The 14,917-nt window shown below is 48.8% G+C and overlaps 1 protein-coding gene across 3 annotated transcripts in view; it reads right to left on the reverse strand.

Annotated features, from left to right (window-relative positions):
- Positions 1–704: 704 nt before the first annotated feature.
- Positions 705–14,917, reverse strand: part of NR3C1 (nuclear receptor subfamily 3 group C member 1) — a 62,941-nt gene continuing 48,728 nt past the window's right edge. For 2 of the 3 annotated variants that reach the window (XM_039701198.1, XM_039701197.1), the window contains exons 6-9: positions 14,617–14,761; positions 8,814–8,944; positions 5,721–5,878; positions 4,236–4,863 (exon numbers count right to left, since the gene is read on the reverse strand). In XM_039701198.1, coding sequence (XP_039557132.1) covers positions 4,711–4,863; positions 5,721–5,878; positions 8,814–8,944; positions 14,617–14,761 — 587 coding nt within the window. In that variant the 3' untranslated portion in view covers positions 4,236–4,710. Of the gene's footprint in view, positions 4,864–5,720; positions 5,879–8,813; positions 8,945–14,616; positions 14,762–14,917 lie in introns of all 3 variants that reach the window. The other variant, XM_039701199.1, reaches the window with a different exon arrangement.

The following is a 14,917-nucleotide window of genomic DNA, read 5'->3' on the forward strand; positions in this document are numbered from 1 at the left end:
CCATCCTTGCCTTGCCTCTGACCCCATCTGCAGCCATCCAGCTTGGGAATTACCGAAGGGAAATTTATGTAAGCTTTGTTTTAATTGCAAACAATTCAAAGAAATCATTCCCTGCTGGGAACTCGGCCTTTTCTGCTGCAGTTAAATGAGATTTTATTACAGCAGGCTCGCTCCGTGGCGCGGGGAAGGCTGAGCTGTGCTGGGGGAAAACCGCGGCGGTTTGAGGGGCTGGAGACACCCAAAACTCCAGCAGGGCAGGGAAGGAGCTCCAGGGCAGCATCTTCTGCTCCAGCCTGAGGCCTCCTGAGCCCGAGTGCAGCATCCTCACAGCCAGAGGCTCCTTTCAGCCCTGCTGATCTACCAAGTCCTTTTTCCTGGGCTCAATTCTGTCCCTGCACAGGAGCCAGGGCAGCTCAGCCCCCAGCACCCACCCCCTGCCCTGGCCCCCAGGCTTTCAGTGCATTTTATTTCCCTCCATCACTAATGTTTGGCAGCTGGCACCTGCCTTGGGAGGCAGCTTTTATCACATTCTGATGAGTATCAGACAGCTGGGAACCACTGCAGTGGCAAAATCCATTTAAAATCATAGAATTAAGGAGGGATTGAGGTTGGAAGGGACCATAAACTCCCAGAGTCCCTCCCCTGCCATGTCAGACCCAACCCTCTCCAAGACCACAACAAAAACTCCACAAAAGCATTTTGGAGCCATTTAATGAAAAAAGCAGAATTTTATTATATGGTTTCTGTCCATTATTCGGCATTGCTGTAAATGGCTCACATTTACTGCAACTTCTGTACAGATGTGTGGCTTTGTATTACCAGAACAGCAAATTTAAATGAAAAAATAAATGTTCAACAATTCCACACAAGCTTTTACAGTCCAACATTTCACTGAGTAGGTGAAAACTACAGACTTGTTACTACAGAATTATTCAGCATGAATAAAAAACTACAACTTTTATTTTTAAACAGGAGTCACTGGTTTAATTTCTTTTTAATGCTGTTTAAAATTGCTGTGATAAAAATAATGATTTTTTTTTTTATAATGCCATACACTGGTATGATATAGGATTTGTCCCCAGTATATATCTTTTTGTTTAATATACAAAATAGAGTAATGACCCATCGCTGCCTCTGCTGTGGGCAGGGGGCTGGAGGTGGGGCGTTCCCAACCCTCCCAGCCTTCCCTCGGACACGAGGGCTGGAGAGGCCCTCGACCTTCATGGAAAATTTGGTTCCTATGAGACATCGACGGCTCAGCGAGCCCTGGCTGCAGACTGGGATGGGGCAGGGCGTGCCTGGTCTGTGACCATGGAACCCCAGCCTGGACTGGGTGGGAAGGGACCCTAAAGCTCCTCTGCTCCCCCCTGCCACGGCAGGGCCACCTCCCAGCAGAGCAGGCTGCTCCAGCCCCCAACGCTCACAGGGATATAAGAATACAATCTTTGTAAAATCCCACTCTACGTCATGTCCCTGAAGTCCTCCCTCTCTGAGGTCGGCCGCGGGGTGCTCCCCACGGCCCACGTTCATCCAGGCACTTCCTCCTTCCCTGCCTTTCCCCGTGGGAATGGCGAGGTCACTTCGGCATCGATTGGCACCGGTCCCCAGCCCCCCGCCCCCCGCGCCCCCGTCCCTGTCCCCGTGTCCCCCTAAGGCCATTGCGAGTCCTGAGCTGCCCCCGCCGCGCCGGCGGATCCGTGCACTTTGTGATAAGGCACTGAAGGGCCAAGGCCGAGTTCTCCCTGCTTTATCCAGAGTGCAGGGACTCCCCACTGCTACACGGACCACGGATGACAGGACACGGACTGCTCACTGCTGCTACAGCACTACGGAGTCTCACTGGTGAGTGTGAACTGAACAGCACGCACAGGACGACTCTTCCTCGAACATCACAGTTTCCTCTGTTTTTCCTTAAATCCAGAGACTAAAAATGAATATACAGGCAAACAGACACAAGGGGCAGAGAGCCTCTCCTCCTATGTGACCGGTTCTCTCGCGGGGGAACCAAAGAACCCCAGAATTTGGGTTGGAAGGGATCTTAAAGCTCATCCAGTTCCAACCCCCGACTCCACCACCTGCTGGAGTTCACTGCAGTTGCTTTTGCTGGCAAAAATGACAATTTGGGGTCCCTGCACCCCGACCCGCACACGCTGTCCCCAGGCTCTGGGGATGCAAGTTTATAAAACATTCTCCAAAGAAAGAGCAGGCTTCCCCTAGCCCAGGACCCCCAACCCCACCAGCACAAACTCCTATCTGTATCGCAAACGGGCGCGGAGGATTCCCAACGACTTGGGCTGGAAGTTGTAATTAAAATCCTGACCTTTACCTATTACAAAATGTACATATTCCTTACAGATCGAAGAAGAGAGTGATTATTTTCTTTTATTAAAGATGCTATTTTACTCCAAAGTACTGAATATAGGATCTTTTTTTAATAGGTATAACATTCAAAAAGAGCTTTAAGAAAGGATGAGAATTGAGTTTCCTATTTCAGTTGGAAACCAAGGTCTGCTCAATGTAGAAATGTGCTGTGAACACCCCACGCTCTGTATTTACATATTGCTGGCACCTGGATGTGGATTATTGCCCAATTTCTAAGCTGTTTTTGCTGTCAGAGCTGTGACAGTTTTTGCAGCGGGGTCTGGTTCAGCCGTGCCTCGGGAGCGGCTCCCGACCATACAGATAGGAGTATCCCCCCCCAAAACCAACGGGAATTGTACACAGTGATTCAATGAACACAAGCCCACCCACAAACACCCAGGAGCACAGGTTTCCCCTCTGAACAGAGCACTTCTTTGGATACCAACACCGACAGCCCTGGTGCTGCCTCCGGCCCAACCACGCGCCACGGTTTCCACTCAGCGTATCTGTGACCCCTACAAAAAATATAATTACATGTATCATGATAAAGCAATCTGTCATCTAAAAATCATCCTTATTATACACTATACAAGCTATTTTACAATCATTTAATAAATTGCTTTTAAAGCTGCAGTAGCCCTTCCCTTTTTTTCTTGGATCAGCGAATATACCGATTATACATATTTGAAACTATAACTAAATATAAAAATATATTAGGTTTTGTATTTTCTCAGACGATCTTTCTCATTTCTATTACACAAACAATCTGGCCACTTCGAGTAAAAATCAAATTTTAGAGTGGCATAGTAAATATTTCAGTTTTGAGATACAGAAAATTGTTAAGGTGCACGTAGAAAAGGCTACTACAGCTTCTAAATGTCGAAAATATCCTCATCAATGGCAACAAGGAGAAATCCACAAGGCCTACGGGAATTTATGGCACGCCAGGAATTCAATGTGAAGGGCTGCAGCCTTACAAAGACAGAAAGTTTGACGGACAACTCTAAGACCACGAACTCAGTAGCGGAGCTCTCCTGCTCTCCAGGAAAGAGGATGGAGCAGTCAGTGAAGGGTGGAGATGCGGAATTGGGTCTCTAACCAGGCGAGTTCAGAGCTGGGAGATCCAGTCCCAGCTGCGTGGACAAGTCCCCGGGGAGGAGGATCCTGGACTCCTGCAGGAGAGCAGCCCCAGCCGCCGGGCGCGCTCGCCCGTCCTCCCCGTCCGTGGGGTCTCCGAAATATTTGTGTGATGGCAGCTTGAAGTGTACAGAAAACGGAGTTTCTCCACACAGAAGTAAACTTTTCTGAAGCTATGCATATTTTCCTGAAAATTTCCTGATGGGCAGTCAGGACTGATCTTCTTGGCATCAATGCAGCCCGTGACTCTTTGCGTTATGGCTGTTGCATCATATGCAAAAATCAGGCTTCTTTTTTTTTTTTAAATATATAAAATAACCTGCTCATTTACATCCAGTTAGGACTGGGCTAATTTTCTATGAATCTGCATATCCAACACTTTTGCAATGTACCAAAAGGATTTGTTTCATCTGGATCTACTGAAATGAGATTTGAGAGTGCTCTCCCACCCACCCGGGCCCTTAGAAAAAACCCAATTTTTATGGCCACTTTGCCGGTTGAAAGCATTAGGTTAGAAAAGCCCAACCCAGTTTCACATGAATCTACGTGAGTACTTACTGTCTAGAGGTCATTTAGGAAAGCTACGAGCTGCCCCACCTTAAAAAACCAGCTGTACAATAGGCATCTTGAAGTATTACAAAAAAATTATGTAAGAAAAAATGAACAAGCCGAGTTCACGGTATATAAAGTTAAAGGAAATTGCTAAAACCAGACAGTAATAGCTATAAAAGGCACAACTTCCCTTTTCTGATATACACTTGTAAACTTTCTTCAGGTTACATGCATAAACCAAAATACTACCTTAACTTTAAAAAAAAAAATCCAAAACACTTTACTAAAATAAAAAAAAAAGCCTAAAAAATTGTCTCCAGCCAACTGCAGCAATTAATTAATTAATTAGCAGAATGTTCGTAACAGCCTCAGAGCTTGTCACTGGTGGTTTGATGCATCCAGGGATGGTGCACGAGGGGAGAGAAAATTTCTGCCAAAACCACGATTTCTTTTCCTTTCCTTTCTCCCCAATCCTTTCCCCAACGCGAGAAATCCGCTGCTTCTCCAGCCTAACTCTTGGCCCTCTGTAAACCACATGTAGTGCATAATTACAAAAGAAACACCTGCGAGGACAAAAGGAACAAGTTCTGTAGGTTTTCTCTTTACAAAACAAAGCTATCGTGTGACGGTTTCTTAAGGCAACCCTTTGTGTTAAGGCAGTCACTTCTGATGAAACAAGAGCTTCTTGATATTTCCATTGGAATATTTTGGTATCTGATTGCTGATGATTTCTGCCAACATTTCTGGGAACTCAATACTCATGGATTTATCCAAAAATGTCTGGAAGCAAAAGCTCAGAAGATTTTCAACCACCTACGAGTGACAAGACAAAGAATTACTTGCAGATGAAGACGTTCAGAGAACATCCATCCACCTCCCTCCTCCCCAGCTCCTGCCCACAGGATGGGGCTCAGGCAGGACGTGCACAGGAATCCTCATTTAGCTCACTAATTATTGTCAGTGGCACTCTGATATAAACCAGCCAAACAGACTGTGCAAGGCTTCACAAACACCGAGGAGATTCGGTACCAATTCCCATTCCAGCAGATAAATAACACACACATGGATAGGCTAAATGAGATCCTTCCAGGTGCTTGCTAGAGTAACAAGAAAAAAACAGTAATTCTGAGGTCTCAAAGTTACCCTTGTCTTAAACACTGCTTTGTGCTACATGTGTAATTAGAATTAAACTGCCAAAGGAGACGGTCTGAATTGGAAATTCCTTCAAAATTAGATCATTGTTAACACCACACATACTGCTGAGGCATTGTTTTAATGGAATTTCAAACTATTCCATAAACTCCTTACTCCTTGGGCTCTGAGATAAGACTGGTTTAAATGCCACATTTCTGCTTCTACTGCAAAGTCAGTTACAGTTCCTGAGCTCCTCCTTTTTAAAGCAACGTAACTTTAAAAAACTACAGAGACTGAAAATGAGATTAATTATACAATTAATTGCTGTGGATTGCACTGCAGAGGCAGCCTGAGAGGACTATGGTCAAGGCTCTCAATTTGCCCTTCGTGAGACAGCAAGGGAGCATGACCTCCTCCTCCTCCTCCTCCTCCTCCTCCCGATATTCTCCCTTTAATAAAAAGAGCAGGAGGAGCTCGCCGTCCCCGCCCCAAACGTATTTCTCTGGAATGCCTGCAGCATTCCTGTCAGGACTTACATCATGCATAGAGTCCAGCAGTTTAGTCAGTTGATAAAATCGCTGCCAGTTCTGGCTGGAGTTCCCTTCCCTCTTGACGATGGCCTTGCCCAGCTCCTTGATGTACGTCATGCGGATCTCCTCAAACAGGGACTGGCTCTTCAGGCCCTCCTTGGGAACTGCAACATGGACACCAGCCTTTACAGCACTGCCAAGCTCAGCTGGGACATGATTTAAGTTCTCTTACATTAGTTACACGGAGAGGGAATCTTCCTCAGGAGCTGCAGACAGGACAAGGAGCAGGAGGGGAAGCTCAGGGAAAAATATGGAATTCTTCCCTGTGAGGGTGGGCAGGCCCTGGCACAGGGTGCCCAGAGCAGCTGGGGCTGCCCCTGGATCCCTGGAAGTGTTTAAGACCAGGTTGGAATAAAATGAGCTTTAAGGTCCCTTCCAACCCAAACCATTCTGTGATTCTGTGAAAATGAGCAAAAGAAAAAGGACTTGGACTGATGGAATGACAGCAGAGAGACAAGGAGAGAGCAGGATGGGACAGTGACCAGCTGTCAAAGTGACCAGCTGAACACAAAGCACAGGCTTGCTGCAAAATAAAAAAAATCTCCAAAGGTATTCCACCAAAAAACAGCAGGAAGGGAACTGGACCATGGAGGCAACAACACCCAGGCCTGGACCAAAGTGACCAGCTGAACATAAAGCATAGGCTTGCTGCAAAATGGAAAAAAAACAAAAAAACTCCAAAGGTATTCCACCAAGAAACAGCAGGAAGGGAACTGGACCATGGAGGCAACAACACCCAGGCCTGGAAGCAGCTTGATGGAAAAGCACCAGGGATGGAGCTCCTGTGTCCTCCAGCCCTGGGCAAATGTGACATTAGGAAGGTTCCTTAAAAATTCCGTGTGCCCAGGGAACAGCAAGGGCAGGATCACAGGATGGCTTGGCTTGGAAAGGATCTTGAAAGATCATCTGGTCCTGAGCCTCCTGACATGGATCAAGTAACGGGTCCAGGCGAGGCATGACAGCCTGGACAACAAACAGACTGCACCAGCCATGGGAAACTGGGCATGGACACAGCTTGTTTGGGACAGGGAGGGACACCCAGACAGGGCTGGGCAGGGGAGCAGCTGGGGACAGAAACCCAGAGCTGGGGATCCAAACCCAGGTGAACTGCCTGTGCCATCTCCTCCTATGGGGATGGTCCTTTCCAGGCCAAGGACCAACCTGGACTAATGGGGACCCCAGAGGTCCTTCAGGTGCTTCCTTTGAGGCCTCTGAGGGGAGTGAAAGAGTTGAAGACAGAGTAGAGAAAGAGCTGAGACAAAGGTGAGCAAAAGCATGACAGGAGGACAGATGCCACAGAGCACATTCCCTTCCTCAGGAAATCCAACCTTCCCTGCACTGTCAGCATCTGAGAGATTCTGGAATGAAGTCTCTTGTCTGTCTTGCCCACACAGAGATGAAACCTGTCAACTGTTTCAGTGCTTCACATGGAAAAGGTCTCTGAGCTACGTCTGTGTGTGAGCTACAAGTCTAGACCTGTGTGGGATTCCTGTTTTACTCCTCCTCCTCCTCCTCTTCTCTTGGAAAACTTAACACAGAAACACAATAAACAAACTCAAATTGTCCAAGAGCTATAGAAATTTCAGCTATTGAATTGCAGAAGTTCCCTGATGTACCACTCACACAATGTATGTTCTTAGCAAAATGAAGATGAATTGTGTCCCTCTGGAGATGAGTGGAGAGGCCTCTCTGGGCACTGCCAGCCCCTGCCAGCCCTGCCAGTGCTGCCTCCTCACCACTTCTGCCATGCAGATTCCCCCGTGGAAATTTCCAGCTCCTGTGAGGAAAGCTGGCCTCCACCACACCCGAAACACTTGAGGAATTTTTGGGAGAGATTTCAGAATCAAACAGGAACTGTTTGAAATCTGCAGTTGCAGGGAAGTTTTAAGTTCCTACAAAGCCCACGGCCATGAGAGGCTGAAAGTTTCCTCTGAAAAGAGCCCTTGTCCCAGCTCTGGGCTTGGCAGCGAGGCAGTGCTGGGCACTGCCAGGCTGGTGGGGCACTGGGGGAACTGGCCATGGCACCCTCACACTGCCCACACCCCTCACCCCTGCCCCGACCTGGGAGCAGTGCTGGGTTCCCAATCCTCCTGCTCCTGTCCAGAAAAAGCCCAAGGTGAACAAATTCTCCTTTCTGTATGAGAATCAAAGCTATTATTCACTGGAAACATTAAAGATAAGGAATGTTTACACCTTCAGTGTAATAAACTTAATAATATTTACTTTTCATCACATTTCAGGTCCCTTCCAAGCCAAGGCACCTGCTGAGGATGGTGCACAAGTACCAAAGTGTGTTGGCAAACCTTCACCTGCTCTGCTGCTACCTTCCAAACACGCTGGCACCTCTGTCAGTGCTCTGAACCAAACCCCTCGTGCCAGGCAGGAGCAGGAATGTGTCAGTCCCTGCCCGAGCAGCTCCCTCGGGATCCCCTGAGCGTGGGATGGGATGGGATTGATGGGATGGGATGGGATGGGATTGATGGGATGGGATGGGATAATGGGATGGGATGGGATGGGATGGGATGGGATGGGATGGGATGGGATGGGATGGGGTTTCCCAGGACACAGAGGCTGTGCTGGAGCGAGGTGCCCGGCTCACACCCACCCCTGCACACTCACACACACTCACACACACCCCTGCACACACACACACACTCACACACTCTTCCTCTCCCTCTCTCTTTGCTCTGGGAGTCCCTGGATTGCAGCTGAGCTCGACCCTCGAGGAGCTCCAGCCCCATGGAGCAGGGGAGAACACCAGAGGGGAAAAACAACACTGTAGAAAGTATTCACACATAATCACTTATACTAGGTTAGTTTATTTCTGTCTATTCCAAAAGGACTCTTTTTGACACTGCACTTTGAACTTTCATGCAGTACAGACAGAATTTACTAAGCTGTGACTTAACTCCAGCATATCCTACCTAAAGATAAAACCAGCACGTAGCATATTGTACAAATCTATCTCACAGTATCTACTGCAAATCCACCACACACTTCTGCAGAAGCAAAGAGCTTGGTATTGAGCTGTTCACCTACTTGTAGAGAGGAGAAGCAACGTCTTCATGCAGAGATACTCCTCGTAGGAGACTTGGAGCCGGGACAGCTCTCGGGCCACCATGAGCATGTGTTTGCATTGCTCATACATACACGGGAGGTTCATCCTCTGCCTGAGGAACAAAGCACAGGGATTAGTGCAATGTCTGCCTATCTGCACGCTCTGGATCACGTTTTTCCACGTGCAGATGAGGAGCTGTACGTGAGCCAGGGCACAGCAGAGGCTCCATTTCCCCTGGGGTTTGCCCCTGGGGTGACTGCCTTGGTGGCACGGGTAAAGCTGGCCCTGAGGGCAGGAGGAGCCCTGGGACATCCTGAGCCCACAGCCTGTCTGCACCAAGGGCTCAGCAGCACGCCCTGCTCTCAGCAGCCCCAGCACCAACGTGACACAGAAATCAAGCTCAGTCTGAGCTCCCCTCTCATCTTCCCAGGAAAACATGATGGAGTGCCACACTAGAGCTGGGATTTCTCTAATTCTTTCAATGCCTTTGAGAAGTGCACCTAATTTAATGCATATTTATATACTCAGGAGTATCTTCCTGTAACTCCTCAGTTTTCCAAGTGACTTTAGACTTGTGCCCATCTACGTTCCTGAAGCAATGACCAGCACTGCAATTAAACTTCATTATCTCTGTACTGTGATAAACTGGTTTCTAACCAAAAATGGAAAGTCATGTTGACAAGCAAAGGCAAATCCTGGAATCAGAATAACAAACGTTATGTTTTTGTATTTTTTTTCCTATTTCGATGAAGCCCTGCATCAAGACAGGAACTGCTTTTATCTAATACCTCATCTGACACAACAATCTTGCTTATCTGTGCTCTTAGAGCTGGTTACTGTGAATACTGCAGAACTAGTTTTGAGTGGGAAATGAAGACCTGACTAATTCTGAAGAGTGTAAGACAGATTTATGATTTTCTATGGGTTTTCTTCTGCAGAGAAGAAGACAAGCAAAGTAACTCCATGCAATGAGTGCACCATCTCTCTGCAGTGATGCCAGCACCCCATTTTTTATTAATAACATGTCACCTTTCCTTGGTATCACCTATACAGCATTGTAATCCACGCAGAGACAAACTGGGATCCCTGTGGGAGTTACGAGTAAGATTTGGTTATGAAACAACAACTCCTCCAAAGCTGATCACTTTTCCATTGTCCCTCCCTAGACCTCAGGGAGGACTGTACAATGTTCCCTCACAATCACCCTGGGAAGCCCTGAGTGGAAACAGGGAACAGCCCGTTCTCAGGTGCAAAAACCAGGGGAATCCTGATGGCTTTTGAAAGACAGGAACACACACTACTGAAACTGCATTAAAACTGTATTATTGTTACACCAAGCACCAGGGTAAAACCCCAGCATTCCCAAACACAGCTGCTGGACAATTCCTTCCCGTGGAAGTGGGCCCTGTGTGGCACTGCCCACACTGCAGCCCCAGCTGTGGCACTGAGAGCAGCCCCAGCACCCGGCCTCAGCTCAGCATCCCACCGCCAGGAGCACAGCAGGGGATGCTGCACAGGAGCAGGGGAAATGCTGGGCTGTGGCACGTGTCTCAGGGCACCTGGCACAAAGGCACCGCTCGGCCAGCTGGCAAACGCTGTCCTGGCCCCTCTGGGCAGGACCACAGGGCATCTCACACATTTCAGACTGAGTAATTCAAACCCGTTCTCTGCCAGGGCTCAGCAGATTTCCTCATGTAAAACTGTGCCCACTTCTGGGCAGAAGGTTACAATAAACATTAGGAAAGGGGCCAGCCTGCTGTTTGTTTGTGCCTGCTGGGAATGCAGCCCCGTCCGGGAGGCTGAGGATGAGGAGGAAGGCACAGAGCTTGGGCAGGCCAAGGCTGCACAAGCTGCAGCTCCGAGAGCAGCCACGGCCCTGAGCTCAGGCGGGCTCTGCCCCGTGTCAGGGCACCAGGAGGCTGATCCCCCACCCTGCGCCAGCCCCAGCGCGGGCACGGCTCTGGAACAGCTCCCAGCCAGGCCCTGCTGGCCAGGGCACATCAGATGATCTCAGCTGGCACAGGGAGCTGTCCTGGGGACACAGCGGGGACAAGGGCAGCGCTCAGGGCTCTGCCTGCTCGGGATGCCAGCTGCCCTCCCTGCACGGGGCATTCCCCACCCACGGACCCGCGCAGCCCCACACGGAGCACTGGGACACACACGGAGCAGTGGGACACATGCAGAGCTCATGGGACAGACACGGAGCTCATGGGACACACATGGAGCAGTGGGACACATGCAGAGCTCATGGGACACACGCAGAGCTCATGGGGCACACACAGAGCTCATGGGAGCTCACGGGACACACGGAGCTCACGGGAAACACACAGAGCTCATGGGACACACGCAGAGCTCATGAGACACACACAGAGCTCATGGGACACACAGAGCTCATGGGACACACACGGAGCTCATGGGACACACACAGAGCTCATGGGACACACGGAGCTCACGGGACACACGGAGCTCACGGGAAACACACAGAGCTCATGGGACACACGCAGAGCTCATGAGACACACACAGAGCTCATGGGACACACGCAGAGCTCATGGGCACAGCACACACCGGCCTCCCCAGGCACCACCACTGAGCAGGCTGCTGCAGCTGCCCCCCTCCCTGTGCCCTCAGCACCCACCCTGCGCCCCAGGCCTGGCAGGACAGGGCACAGGGAACAGGGATGGACACAGGGATGGACAGAGGGATGGACACGGGGATGGGCACAGCAATGGGCACAGGGATGGACACAGGGATGGACAGAGGGATGGACACGGGGATGGGCACAGCAATGGGCACAGGGATGGACACAGGGATGGACACGGGGATGGACACAGGGATGGACACAGGGATGGACACAAGGAGGTACAAGGGGATGGACAGAGCAATGGGCACAGGGATGGACACAGGGACGGACACAAGGAGGTACAAGGGGATGGGCACAGCAATGGGCACAGGGATGGGCACAGCAATGGGCACAGGGATGGACACAGGGATGGCACAGGGATGGGCACAGCAATGGGCACAGGGATGGACACAGGGATGGCACAGGGATGGGCACAGCAATGGACTCAGCAATGGGCACATGGGCGAGGGAAGCACCCACGGCAGGGTTTTTGCACTGCTCTGAGTCTCCCAGCTCAGCAGAGCTGCACAGCACCAACCCCCAGCAAACGAGAGGCTGCTGCTCTGAAAACCAGATGGCACCGACTCCAGAGAAGGAGTTACAAAAGAATGCTGGGGAGAAACTTCGGGGAAAAAGGCCACTGCCACAGCACTGCTTACAAAAGTGACCTCACTTGTTGTTTTGCTATCCCCAGGCAGCAGCACAGCCACCCTGCATGGCACACGAGATCAGCAGGACAAACGCGTGACCTCAGCCCTCCCAGCAAGCACTACAGCCACCAGCACGGACCAGAGACAAAATCCTGGGGCCCAGCACTTCCAGGAACTTCTGTCCCCAGCTGGACAGCAATTAAATGGCATCTGCTACTCGAAGAACACCACTGTGCTCCGTCACTGCTCACTGTAATTTTGGGCACCCTGTGACATACCCAGAGGACGAAAGCTGAGACACAGCCAGTGCCAGCTCCAGCAGGGCATGTTTTCAATCACAAACTGGGGAAACAGTTATACAATACTGCAAAATCACAGGTTTAAACCCTTTCCAAGTCCTAAATAATGGCCTAAAGCCTAAGATTTATTCAGCTGCCAAACTTTTCAACAGCTTGAATCAAGTTTCATGTGTATGTGTATAAAAACACGTATGATATATATAAAATTGCCAGCTAGTATAGACATACCTCCATAAAAATAAATAAATTATAGGAGTACAGACATAAAAGTGGAATATTCAATAAATATTAAATTTTTAGGAGAAGACTGAGCAAATGACAAATATGCCAGTTTGAAACGTAAGAAGAGAATTTAATCCTCTTTCCTACCACAGACTCTGAGCTACTGGATGTTGCTACTCCGTGTAAGCAGCAGTAAATACACAGGAACACAGTGGGCAGGGCTGGCACGAGGATAAGTGCATGAAGGACTGATGCTGCTCAGATGCATGAGGCTAAAGAAAGTCGAATGAATCCCATAAAGAAATCCATCAATAACTGCAGCCATGACAACTGAACCACCAAGCCTTGGAGAGATGGAGTTTCCCTTTGTGAAGCTGAAGCCACTGAACTGCACTGAACGTGAGGGTAAGTGCTGCAAGCTCAGAACAGAATAAATGGTGTCTAACCCCCTGTAAAACCCCAAGGGAATTACCCAGGAGCAGCTGCCCCTCTCTGTGGCATGGCAGTGACCATCCCCAGCCCCCAGCTCAGCTCCCACGTGGACACAGCTATCACCCCAAGCCAAGGGTGGTGATTTTTCTGCCTGCCCACCAGGTCGCTCCTGCAGGGCTCTCAGGTCTCCCCTGGTGCTTGTCAGGTCCTACCCCGAGGTGGCTCTGTTTTATTGAGGGATGGGACATAAAAAGTTACGAGCAGAGAGTTTTATGGAGGACCTGTAGCTCCCTGGAAGGAGCTGCAGTGCTCTCAGTCAGCTCAGTGTTTTATTGAAAACAAATGTCACCGTGATCTACGATTCACCCAACTGTAGCTGGAAGGAATTTGGGAATTACTGCTTGCTGTAACAGCATTACCCTTTCATTTCTGGGGGTTTTCAAGAGTTCCAACACCTAGCAGTGAAGCTCTGTGGTTTTGACCCACTGATAAAACAGCAGGAGACCTCTGACTTACAGCAAATCAGATGTTATTGCACTTAGTGACAACATCAATTATTTCAACTCCACCATACAGAGACTATTCTCCTCCAGGGACACATTCTTAGCACTTTAATAAACACAAAGATACAGATGGGCCCTCACCTGCCATCTCCTTCTCAGTCTTTTAAAAAAATTATTACTATGAGGCAATGATTACAGTTTATAAAAGCCTGGATAAATATTTACAATGAGAAAAAAAAAGCAAGGGAATAAATAAACATGAACTACAAATCACTGATCCCACAGAAAATGTAACAATTATTATATTTTTTTAAAACACAGAAAATATTTGGGAGATCTGATTTTGAAGTGAAATAGGACCAAAAATATTAAACTGTGCCAAATCAGGCTAAAAGTATTGTCTCCATATCACAACCAGAAAAGAAACACACAAGTAAGATCCAACCACCTCAAGAATCTCAAATTCCCTCTTCTACAGCACAGAATTACTGCACAACAAAACCTGGAAAAATACAAGGAAAACTACGTGTGGTGCAAGAAAATACATGTTCAAACATTCCACCAAATTCAACTTTGCTTGGAAGTCGACAACAAAATTCAACAAGAAAATATGAATCAGGCAGGTCGTTCCATCTTTAGCCTTGTCTTTTCAGCCCTAATTTCATCAGATCAGACAGAAATGTTTCACTCTGGCAAACTCGCAGGGCCATACTGCCACTTTGATACACTAAACAGACAGAACATTATGCAATTTGCCAAACTTTTCTCTCCATCCCAGGCATATTTTTAGCTGTGACTGTGTTGGCTCTGATAAAATGAATGATTCCAGTGAATGGCGCAGGAACAGTCACAATATGGAATGTTAAAGCACAAACACCTCCCACAAAAACTTCTGGATATAAATACACTTAATATCTCAATTACCTTCCGTTTGACTGAGTGGAAAATGCTAAGCAAGCTGCTGGGGAGAAACAAGTGGGGAGGGAGAGGTGCTGTGGGATTTCTGGGAGGACGGAGCAGCCCCAGGCACCCCCCAGCCCCGGCAGCTCCCACTCACTCATTGATGATCAGGTCTGGAGCAAAGCACAGCAGGTTGCCGTTGGACTGCTTGTAGGACCTCCAGCCTAGAGCAAAAGCCATCAGGAACATCCAGGAGTACTGCAGAAGGGTCATTTGGTCATCCAGGTGCAAGTTTCGGAAACCTGCAGAAACAAAAACGCAGGGGGGATGGCGTCAGTTGCAAAAAGGCAACAAAGGACAAAAATCTGCATGGCTTGGGAAAGGAGCAGGGTGATGAGCAGCAGAACTGCTGGGTTATCAGTGCACAGGTACCACAGGGAGTGAAAGAGTGCAACATT

Source organism: Passer montanus, unplaced genomic scaffold (genome assembly GCF_014805655.1).
Source record: "Passer montanus isolate IOZ18808 unplaced genomic scaffold, ASM1480565v1 scaffold15, whole genome shotgun sequence".
NCBI classification, from domain to species: Eukaryota; Metazoa; Chordata; class Aves; order Passeriformes; family Passeridae; genus Passer; species Passer montanus.